This window comes from Bos mutus, chromosome 1 (genome assembly GCF_027580195.1).
Source record: "Bos mutus isolate GX-2022 chromosome 1, NWIPB_WYAK_1.1, whole genome shotgun sequence".
Lineage (NCBI taxonomy): Eukaryota > Metazoa > Chordata > Mammalia > Artiodactyla > Bovidae > Bos > Bos mutus.
In genome coordinates, this window is record NC_091617.1 from 108,078,838 (window position 1) to 108,091,745 (window position 12,908).

General features: G+C 34.2%; 1 protein-coding gene across 1 annotated transcript in view; it reads right to left on the reverse strand.

Moving 5' to 3' along the window:
* The window catches only part of RSRC1 (arginine and serine rich coiled-coil 1), a 441,173-nt gene that overhangs the window by 243,527 nt on the left and 184,738 nt on the right, over positions 1-12,908 (reverse strand). Inside the window, exon 5 of the mRNA XM_005907366.2 lies at positions 9,591-9,627. Coding sequence (XP_005907428.1) covers positions 9,591-9,627 — 37 coding nt within the window. The remainder of the gene's footprint in view (positions 1-9,590; positions 9,628-12,908) is intronic.

Here is a 12,908-nt window from a genome sequence, read left to right on the forward strand (position 1 = left end):
TGCTTTGACTGGAGAAATAAAAAGCAGCCCTGTTACCTCTGCTATTAGTTCTCTTTCTGCAGTTACAGACCTTAGATCCTGAAAAAGCATAAAATAACTAACAGGTACCTTGTGGGGTTCTCTACAATGAGACAGAAACTATGGTGTCTATAACTAAAATATTAAAAATATCCAAATACAATATTCAGTTACTCTTGTGGTTTCAAAAAAGCCTGACTTTCAGACTCTTGAATAATGGGAAGCAGGAGTTATTTAATGCACTTAAAATATTTGGTTCTACTTTAGAAAGCTTTAATAAGCACACATGCATAAAGGTAAGAAAATAAATTTTATCTAGGTTAAATATAAATCTGAGACTACTAGTAGTATCATTAAAATTACATGACATATTGTCATCTGTTCTTTTTTTTTTTTTTTTTTTTTAAGCTAACTGGCTACCATTTCCCACAAAACCACTGTGTCTTAAAAATGCAACAACAACCGACAGATTTTTCTTGGAAGAGACGAGACAGAGTAAGGGTAGGCTCAAGGCAGACTCAGAAAAAGGGCTCAGGTTCATGCTGTTTGGATAATCAGGTAATATTTTTTAATCATTTACTTCAGAAACAATTTTTAATAAACTTGTAACTGATCAAAATGTTTCAGAGAAATGGATCACTGGCAAGGTACTGCTTCTGACTGAAATGTGAGCTGATTCCCAGATTTAGGACTTGTAAGAAATCATGATAGTAACATGATATTAACATTTAATCCATATTTAAAGGTATTTTAATTTGCATATATTCATAGGACACACTTATTTGTTAAAAGGAAAGAGAGAAAAATTTATGGAACTGATCTTCCAGAAAGAAGAAAAACTTCATGCTGTTTTACCTCACAATCACAGTTTAAGGAAAGCATCTGTTTTAACACACACAAGTACCCTACACTTCAAATATATATTGGCTTAGGTGAAAAAAAATATTAAAATGCTGGGAGGAAAGGGATTTACTACATTGAAGTCCTTAAATAGTATATGAGGTAATAGATATTTTACATCAGTGTTTAATAAATATATATGGTGTATGAGTAACATAGGTGCATTGTGAGATAATTATGTTCTCAAACTCATTTAGACAAATGTCAAAAACGTTTTCAAAACACAGTGGTGAAACATTAAAATAAGACAGGTATTTTAAAATGTAACAAAGGATGAGCAGGGTTCATAACCTCTGCTTTAGAAGAGGTTTCAAAACCTCTGCCTGCATCCTCAAAAGTATGATAATGTGTTAACTGTGTTTATGCTTCTGTTAAATAAAATTATTAAACTGTGAACTGAAATACATCCATTTTATTTACAAGTTCTATGCAAAATAGCCTAAAACAGAGAGAAAAGGGCTTTTACTAGAATGTAGTACTATCGATGAGCATGTAATAGCAATGGGCCTGCCTACATTTCTGGCAAGCAGCAACTACAGTCTACAAACCACTGATGGGCTAAACAAGCTATTAATGACAGTTGCTTTTCAACACTTAAAATGGCCAGACTGTGTTGCCTGACCACAAGGACAAGTAGGTCATCACTCTCAAATGTTATACAATATAAGAAGCATAAATGAGACCTCTGTGGGGAGAAAAAACCCACAGGTATGGCTCCAGAGTTCTTTTGCTATTCAACTATTAATAGAAAGCAAATCCCACTTAAAGTTGTAAATACTTATAACCCATTTTACTAAAAGATTTATCATCACTTATTTAACCTTCCACCTAGAGTTGAACAAGGTATTATTAGTTCTGGTGCCCAGCTCTAGCTCTGAAATATACAACCTAATATCCAGAACCCAAATAAAGAAAAAAAAAATTGGCCCTCTGCGACTCTCACAGAGTAGAAAGATGATGAAATTTTGGCCCTGTGTAAACCCATGGAGTGTCTGTCTCTCCCAATCATTCATAGGTTGCAGAATCATACTCATGACTATATGGGGGATATATCTAGATTTTTCATCTGATTCAAGGGCCTTGTTCCCTGCTCACTTGTCTTTCAAGTCAATGTCTTTGAATGTACTTTTCTTTCTGCTGTTTTCTGGACCAGCAGCATTAGCCTCACTTGGGAGCTTGCTAAATGCGGACTCTTAAGCCCCACCCCAGATCCAGAGTTTAAATAGTATCTACAGGAGATTCATATGCACATTAAAGATGGAGGGGCACTGACCTAGGTCATGTTCTCCGACTCCTACGTATCTCCAGTTATTTGACTTTTCAGAAAAGAGAACAAGGGAAGCTTTAGAAGTATCATACTGATCAGGATAATTCACTTCATTCTCTGCCCAAGGAGACATGGCACAGCAGTCCTTCTTTCAAGTCAGAAACAACCCCCAAAACTATTCTGACCTTAAAAAGAAGTGACAATTTTTCATTTAGCTCAACCCAATATATTCAGATCTTAAGCCCTCTCCCAAGAGGAAAGGATAGCATTATTTGTATAGATTGCTAATAAAAAACAATAATAGCTATACTATAATCACATGACAAGATTCTATCTCTTGCACACTTTTATAATTGTAACAATAAAAATGTATGTTACTGTCAGCTACTTGACTGTATTAAAAACACTCTAAAAAGAAAATATTTTAGCCCTACTGAGTATTTCAATAAGAGCTACAACTCACTATATTATCCAGAAGTTAAAAACACAAGAGGTAGAAAAATAGGGAGTCAGCTACCTTTGATATAACAGAGAACTCAGAGTCAGAAGCAACATCACCATCTAATAACCCCCACCTCCATTCCTTCAACCCTACTGTGTTAACAGATACAAACTGGGGTCACATCAGAAAGTCTTTAATTTGTGTATGATTTTTCATCAAATAAAAAGTACTATTTCTTTAAGTTCATTATAAAATCTAACTAAGCATGACATTATAAGCAATGATTTTCTCTAAGTCTCTGAGTAGATATTCACACTGAACTCTGAGATGTTTTGTATTCAATTCTGCTGACCATTCTGATCACTCTAGGAGGACTGCAGGGGACTGCATACGATTCAAGGCCTATTAAACATTGATTTCTGACATTTTTCATTATAAATTTCTCTTTTGAGGCAAAAGTTTTCTAAGACACCTCCCCTTGCCATCGTCCTGATAATAGCTTTAAGTTTAATACATAAATGGAAATAAAAACAAAAATCATCCCCAGGGAAAAAAAAAGTGCAACCCTAAAATGCCAAAATAGTGAACACAGGCCTAGGAGCTGGTGTTACCAGAGCTCTAGCTAGAGCAAAGAGGGTTGAAAATGAGTGAAACCAGAAGAGGCAGCCTGAGGAAGCATTGCTTCTGGGAGAAAATCAGGTAAATAGAAAACATGGAAGAAAGTAGTAAGAAACAAAATGCTAAAGAGAAACAAGACATGCCAACCCCTTCCTCCCTGCCATCATCATCTGTTAGGGAATGATGCTTCAATATATTGTGGAAGGTCTTCCCTGGTAGCTCAGACAGTAAAGAGTATACCTACAATGCAGGAGACCTGGGTTCAATCCCTGGGTTGGCAAGATCCCCTGGAGGAGGGCATGGCAACCCACTCTACTATTCCTGGCTGGAGAATTCCATGGACAGAGGAGCCTGGTGGGCTTACAGTCCATGGGGTCGCAAAGAGTCAGCCATGACTGAGTGACTAAGCACAGTATATACTGCAGAAGAGGGCACCCTTAAACCAGGAGCCCTGTCTACAAAACATATAGGATTTTTAAAGGGAAGGAAGGGAGGGAGAGAGGGAGGGAGGGAAAGGAAGGGAAAGAAATCAAAATCACCCTGACACAGTCACCAGATTAAAACATTACAAAAGATGAAAATTCTCCCCTTAAAACCAATTACAAAGCACAAGACTCATACGGACAAATAATAGAAAGAAAACCTAGAATCAGATATTCAAAGAATAAAAACATAAATGTAAGGGGGAAATATTTCAGATATGAAGGATACATTATAAGGTATACAAAAAAGAATAAATTCTAATGAAAACTTAATAAGAAATATCGAATAAAACCAGGAAAACAATTGAGAGAATTAAAAACAAAAATAAAATAAAAATCCATAAAAGTAAAAATATAAGGCTGGTACCAGAGATATCTGGGATATCTGAATCTGAGAAAGACTGAAGGTGGGAGGAGAAGGGGACGACAGAGGATGAGATGGTTGGATGGCATCACCGACTCAATGGACATGAGTTTGAGTAAACTCCGGGAACTGCTGATGGACAGTGAGGCCTGGCTTGCTGCAGTCCATGGGGTCGCAAAGAGTCAGACGCGACTTATCAACTGAACTGAACTTAACTAAACCAGAGATATCAAAAGCAGAATAATATTTCAAGAAAATCAAAGAAAACTGTGAGCCAAGGATTTTATGTTCAGTCCAAGTTGTCATTCAAGTGGCAAGACTCCAGAAAAACAGCTTGGAATGTGCAAGATCTTGGGGAATATTGTACATATGAGCCACAGCTAAACAGAGAAAGAAACATAGTAAATATAATGATATGCAAGCAATTATGGAGTAATTTCCAGGATATACTAATGAGTGAAAAGAGCAAATTACAGTAAAAAATATATATACAATATGCTTTTTATAAGAAAGAGGAAATGGGAATACATACATACAAGCATATAGTTGCTGTTGCTGTTTAGTGGCTAAGTAGTGGCTGACTCTTTGGCAATCCATAGACTGTAGCCCACCAAGCTCCTCTGTCCATGGGATTTTCTAGGCAAGAATACTTGAGTGGGTAGCCATTCCCTTCTCCAAGGGATCTTCCTGACCTGGGAATCAAACCGAGGTCTCCCACATTGCAGGCTTATCCTTTACCGTCGGAGTCACCAGGATATATTCTTAATCTTATGAAAAGCATAGGAATTACAAACAAGAAATTAATAAAATTTGCTATATACAAGAAATAGAGAATAGCTAGATAGGAAGGGGTAACACCTCTCTGAGAATACCACAGCATATAACATTTTGACTTCTGAAAACATGCTAACCTTACGGATATTCAAGCATAATTAAATCAACAAGAATGGGAATAAAGGCACCTAAAATTAAATATGAAGTGAAGTGAAATGAAAGTCGTTCAGTCGTGTCTGACTCTGCAACCGCATGAACGATAAAGTCCATGGAATTCTCCAGGCCAGAATACTGGAGTAGGTAGCCTTTTCCTTCTCCAGGGGATCTTCCCAACCCAAGGATCGAACCCAGGTCTCCCACATTGTAGGCGGATTCTTTATCAGCTGTGCCACAAGGGAAGCCCATAAATGGGAACAGATGAATGTAACTATATTTCAAATGATTAAACTACACTCAAGGGGAAAAAACTGCAAATAAATCTTGAGGTCTTTTAATTAAGTCTGTTTTCAAAAGATACAGTTGTAGTGATTTTGGAACTATTTTATGTATATTATATGATTGAGCGAATGGGTAAACATATTAGTGCTACAGGAGTCTGGACTCTCACTTTACATAAATACAAATATGAAATGGGGGAGAACAAGGAAGAACTCTTCGGTTTGGATTGAAATTGGAGGCATCACTATGACTCACATGTTCTTAAAAATATCTATGTACTAACCTCCCTCCCTCTATTTATCTGTCTAATCTAGGACTAAAAGTTCCTAGAAGTAAGAAAATTCCAAAGAAAATGAGCACATCACATGTCCAGACCTTGACTCCTAAATACCATTCTCCTTTAAAATGAGATACTGAAGAAATGGCTGATTCTGGGAGTGGGACAGGAAGGTATAAGATGACCCTCAAACATGTTTATCAGAAAATGAGGACATGCTTAGAAAAAAAAAAAAATAAGAGTATGTCAAAAGGACCCAGAAATCATCTTGAAAGAGGACTCTCTGGACAAATATGGCACAATCTGAGTGACAAAGTAAATAAGAAAAGTAACTGATAATAATCTGTTCATGAGTCTTTGCTCACAGTAAAAAGAAAAGTAAAATAAGAAGGATGGGCTTTTCTTTATTTATTTGGGGGGGGGGTTTGTTTTACTTTTATTTATTTTTTAATTTTTTAATATAAAATTATTTATTTTAATTGGAGGTTAATTACTTTACAATATTGTATTGGTTTTGCCATACATCAACATGAATCCACCACAGGTATACACGTGTTCCCCATCTCGAACCCCCCTCCCACCTCCCTCCCCATCCCATCCCTCTGGGTCATCCCAGTGCACCAGCCCCAAGCATCCAGTATCATGCATCAAACCTGGACTGGTGATTTGTTTCATATGTGATATTATACATGTTTCAATGCCATTCTCCCAAATCATCCCACCCTCTCCCTCTCCCACAGAGTCCAAAAGACTGTTCTATACATCTGTGTCTCTTTTGCTGTCTCATTTACAGGGTTATCGTTACCATCTTTCTAAATTCCATATATATGCGTTAGTATACTGTATTGGTGTTTTCTTTCTGGCTTACTTCACTCTGTATAATAGGCTCCAGTTTCATCCACCTCATTAGTAGAATGCACATCCGTGGTCAGTCATGTCTGACTCTTAGAGACCCTCCAGACTATAACCCATCAGGCTTCTCTGTACATGGAATTTCCCAGGCAAGAAGACTGTGGGAATGGGTTGCCAATTCCTATTTCAGGTGATCTTCCTGACCCAGGGATTGAACCCACATTTCCTACACTGGCTGGTGGATTCTTTACTTACCACCGAGCAAATGGATCATACAACTTCTAGAAACATAAAACCTGGGACCTTATAGTTGAACGCTGGCTCCTAAATATAGGGGAATAGTAAAGCTGGAAAAATCTCATTTTCTCAATCATCAGGCAAGAATTATCAGTGGATCATGAGGCACCAACCTTCAAAGGCCGTGTTTAGAACTTTAAACAGATATAGTCTTTATGGGTGGTAGACAAGTTTGTGAGAAGATAAATAAAATGGTATTGGGGAGTATATGAAAAGAAATTTAAGCTAAGAATGACACGCTGGACAGTTCACAGGAAAAGGTGGCAACACAGATAGAAAGGAATAATGAAATAAAGACTGAATCAGGGCTTGAGAGATTGTGACAAATAAATGAATCAACCCCTGAAGAGGTCCGAGGGAAACAAAGTCCATCCATCTTACTCTTCTCTCCATACATCCACAACTGATTTCTCCCTTCCAGGTTACAGATACTATATATATCAAGAAGAGCCCATAAACAGAGTACAGACAGTGCAACCATGTATGTGTCCTTGTGGTAAATATAACATACTTCATATGTCATTTTTCTTAACTAAATTTAAATTTATACTGGATTTTACCCTCTCTCAGGACAATGCTAATTTTCTATGACAATTCAAGTAAATTTGGAAAGAAAAAGGCTGAAGAAGGCTACATAAATAGAAGAAACTAATTCTAAATGTGTGGGATGCTCTTCTCATTTTATTTTTACACTATATATTTTTTTTAAACCAATCTATTAGAATCTGTACTTCTAACTGTATTTGGCATACAGTCAATTCAAAGAAAGAGTACAAGGGCTAGAAGGGCTTGTAAGGGCTATAAGTGCTGTTCATTTGGTAAGTGGAGAGATAACAAATCTGAGGAGCCCAGAGTTGCTAGATTGACAGGTTTCAATGAATTCTTACATTTACTTCCTTTTAGACAGTTATAAAGAATATCATTAACTTTACTTAATATTATTAGTGTACAAAGCAATACATAGATGTATATATGTGATATTATGCTATGTATTCATAATGCTGTTAATAGTTCAGTCAGTGGGTCAATTTTACAATGTTAAGCTATAGAGTTTGAATAACTGAGGTAAAATGCATTAAAATCATCTACTTCCACTACCTGTTATATTAATCCTGGCTCTCTAATCCCTAAAATGCATTATCTTTGAAATACATTTGATGTATATGACTCAGATAAAAACTAAATATAACTTAGAGTCAAGAATGGGAAATAATAATTTAACAAACCATTACTTCTGACTATAATTAATACACGTGGCTATACTTCATCAAAGGTTTTAAAATACCTATAGTCGCAGAACTCTGTTTAGATGAAATCTTATTTTAAAAGTTTAAAAGTATACAAAATAACTAAAAATGGGCACTGTTCTGGCTAAAGTGGGCAGTGGAAGCCTGGAGTGCTATTTGCTATGGGGAGAAAACCTGGCAGCCCAGGGCAGTCAGAAAACCACTGTTGCACAAGATTACAAGTCGAGTATAAATGCAAGAAATTGTCACTGAAAATAAATTCATACTAGTATGAAAAAATATAAAATTTAAACAAAGGTTAGAATCTAATTTGTTTACTGATGAATATGAATCACATAAATATAAAGTCTTTTTATTACATAATAATTTATAAGAGATTGGCACTACGTTAGCTATTCTTGTTATAAGCTTCCAACTGATACTGGCATTAGATGTTTTAGATTAATATTTTTATTGTAATGTCCATATGTATCTCCTAAATATATCTTGTACTATTAAGTGAGAAATGAAGATTCAAGAAATAATTTTTAATAATGAGAATAACAATGTTATTTATTTACTTCTAATCTGGAAATATATACATAGTTCAATTTTTCTAACTTGGTTATTGTGTTCTGCTTTTAATAATTAACCTGTAATTTTTAGCATGATTTAATCACTTTGAAAAGTCTAGATTTCCTCAGTTTCCTTTAGTTATTGAAAGAAAAACCAAAAATCCTTTCAACTCTAAAACTGCTATAAATAAAAATGGAGCTGCTCCTATTTGCTCTTGTGTGAGCACAACAAAAGCACATTAATAGATAACAAAGCTACAATATGATACACGAATGAAGTCTTGCATGAAAAAACTACTTAGATAGTATTTACAAAAGAATCTCTATCATTAATTATTCAACATTTGGATCTGACCAGAAACCAGAGCATGACTTTATAATGCTCTGTTTAAATGAACTACTTAATGTTGTAATGAACACTCAATGTGGTGAGCTCAATGAATTTTGGACCTGGTATAACACAGCAGTTTTCCAACTTTTTGATCAATGGACAGATTTTAATGTTAAGTCAGCTGGAATTTCACTTGTGCTTTAAAAATGTTTACTGAAACCGAAAATTTTGCATCTCAATTATTTTATATTCTAAAACTGAATGTAGTTTAAACCAATGCATTATTCATAAAGCAAAGACATTAGGAAAAACAAAGCTGTGCACTTCTTTCAAAGCTGTTAAATTGCTAAAACATACCACATTTATGCATGCAATATTTGATTGTTTTTTTCTTAACACACAAGCTTGTTTTTGTCAGATCAAGATATGCCAAAAATTCTACACCAAACATTTTTGTTTATAATTAAAGCAATCATCAATCCAAGGATTGTCATCTATTTTATTTCATCTCTACATCAAAAAAAAAAAAGTAATTTAAAAAAATTTTAATTCCCTTGAAATGATAAGATAAATGAAAATGTAAGTGCCTTCACATAATAACAGTAAGCTGACCCTTTGGGAAATGGTTGACTTTCTCAATACAAGGTATTCAAAGCTCATTCAAAAGTGTTCATTTAGAATGCAGATATCAAAGATGATGCAAATGTTCAAGAGAAAATTAGAACTTACCAGATGTTCTAATCCAGCTTTGATGTTTCCAGATTCCCTAAAACAGAAGAATAAAAGTTTAAAATAGTTGTTAAACCCTCGTCTGCTATAATTTATGTTTACCTCAAAAATATTTTACAAACCCCTATAACTTTTTCATATATCTTTCCTAATGTTCATAATAACCCCATTTTTAAGGACAGAACAATTTCCTTAGGAACAGATAATTTATTTATATTTAATAGTAGTATTAACACTAAAATTTATATTCATCTAGTAAAATGTTTCAGATTTTTCAAAGTCAGTGGAGAACAAAAAAAAAATCAAAGATTATCATTTTACTATTTGTACACTATCTTTATTTTACATTAGCTTTTTCATTCGAGTTTATTTTTTTAACATTTATTACAAAAATGTTCAAACATACAGATTCTATCTACCATCTAGATTTGACATTTTATCTACCATCTACAATTGACATTTTACTATATTTGCTTTATCAAATGCCCATCTATCAATAGGTGCATTTTTATACAAGGAATATGCACAAAAATAATATTTATCAGTGCATAACTAAAGACACTAAATCTTAAATTTTTTCCTGCCATTAATTTTATCAAGTTAGTACCCACTATAAATCAGAACCTAAAATTATAATATTGAAAAATTAATCACCAGTGAAAACACAAACATCAAATATTACAATATTTATTTTAAGTATTTAATTTCTTGCTTTTCACTAAAAAAAAAAAAATGAGCTGATGAGACAAAACACAAATAACTATACAAGTAGCAAAGATAATTTAAATACACATTTGGTGGAATATGGCAATAGTTGGATGCTTTTTCCTCATTTCAGTTAATGCTAATTTATTAGTGAGTAATGGACTTTCCCTATTCTCACTCTGATCAAGCAGTATTTTAATTCCATTATTAAGACCATACCTTACTTGCTTTAACACAAAATTGTACTTCTACCACAATGCAGAAAATAATTATGGAACATCTGATGACAGTACTGCATTCATGATGTTTAATCTTTTCCCCACACCTATTTTTCTCTGAAGGGGTCCCAATGTTATTTCTTTTCTCTTTATTTTGTCTCCAATTTTTTTTTGCCAAAAATATATTTACTTCTGTTTCCTTTGTCTTGTTATATAATCTTTTTTCAAATTTCCCTATCTTTTCCCTTTGGATCAACTGCTTGAAAACTATACAAGTGGCTTCCAATGTTTCCTCTCACTGCCCAGTCTGGCATCTTGGGAATAAACGCCACTGTCCACTGATTACTACTCCTCTTTAGCCATTCTCTTTTCTGCTTCTGACAGTGCTACATAATCAACATTTTAAAACTTAAGGGTTTCTGAAACTCATTCTCTGGATACAGTTCTAATGACAAATGATAGACATAGACTGCAACAAGGCATGTCACAACAGGCCAGTAACTACATCATTATTTTTACTTTTATTATTATACGATTAATATATTTATTAGAGCTGGAAGTCTGATGAATTTTTAAGTGTTCACAAGGAAGTTTTCATATAACTTATAACTTGTGTAATTTAAAATTTAAACAAAAATAAAAATACACACAGTAAAACATCTGACAGTGTAATGTGTTTGTGTGTGTGTGTGTGTGTGTGTGTGTGTATACATACTACAACAAAATTAAATCTTCCTGTCACTCACCCCTAGTTCTCAATCACTGATATTAGCTATTTATTTGTCCTTCCAAAGACAGTCTATGCATGTGTGTGCATACTTCTGTGTGTGTCTGTGTGCTTCTCCTCTTTTTTTCTTTTCAACCCAAAGAGAAGCATACTATACACATTGCTTTGTTCCTGAACTCAGCAATCTATGTTAGGGTGAAGTATATTTATACTATATAATTCACATCTATTTCATTTTTCCCCATAGGTACATTGTCACACTATGGTTCTTATTGGAAAATAATGCAGTATAAGAGAACAAAAATGCTCAGATTCAAAGTAGAAGTCCATAATTTATTATCTGAAACCACCAAGGCTAGACATGTTTCATCAGAATATTTTGGACTTTTCTGGTACTCTGTTTTGGTATAAGGATATGCTTTACACTCATTAGATTTATGTATGTTTTATCTACTATTTGAAATGTTCAAAAGGATCCACTATACTAAATTTTTAACTGGTATTTATGTTTAAGCCAGTTTAATCAAATTTGGCATTGTTTATATGTTCAAGTTTTCTTCAATGTTTTGTTGAATATGAATTTAATAAATTGAGCACTAAAGTTTAAAAATAAGAAAAATAACAAAATAAGAAAAACAAACAAACAAAGAATATTTTGGGTTTTAAGAAAAGTAATAAGGTACATACGGTGTATGTCATAAAACACTGACAGCAATACTTGAAGCAGCATCTCATCATCATACATATCAATAATTCTGAAAAAAATATGAATATCCACACAAAGTGGGATAAACAAAGACGATACACAGCTTCATTTAAGGGTAGGTTTTGCTGTCAACTGACTTTATCACAAACTTAGGGAAAATCTCTCAGTTTTCGGAGTTATTTGTATTTTGGAATCAAGGATAAGAAACTATTCTTTAAAAAGAAAGAAAGATTGGCTAGCTATTGTTTCATTATGTTTTCAAAGAATTCCTTAAATTAAATGATTTTAGGAAAAACACATTTTGAATGACATGTCTGAAAGAAAACTAAGCATCTTCCTTGACACATGTCCCTTTCCTTCGCTACCAAATATAAACAAATATAATCAAACACAAGGTCCTGGCTATCCAACATCCTTAATTATCATTTAGTGTTAACCACTTCTTTCTATCTTCACAACTATGTCTTATTTTAGGCCATCATCTTTTCTCTCTCAGATTATTGCAAAGCTTCTTAATGGGTCTCAATGACCCCTGCCTTGCCCTATGTCAATTCCTTCTCCATAAGACAGCAAGATCTTTGTAAAATTAAGCTTGATCATGTCAATTCTCTTCTTAAAATCCATGGCATACTACTATACTCCAGTTTAATTCCCTCTGTTATTTGTCAAAGCTATACCACACGGAAAGTGGTAGCAAATACTATAACAAACTACAACCTAAACAAAACCTCCTATGGAGAAACCCCTTTTTCTCACAAATGAAGTAATGAACTCTTCCCATGCATTCACATCACAAAATTCCCATACTTTGGACTATAGCCCACCAGGCTCCTCTGTCCACGGAATTTTTCAGGCAAGAATACTAGAGTGGGTTGCCAGTTCCTACTTGAGGGAATCTTCCCAACCCAGTGATCGAACCCACATCTCTTGCATCTCCTGCACTGGCGGGCAGATTCTTTACC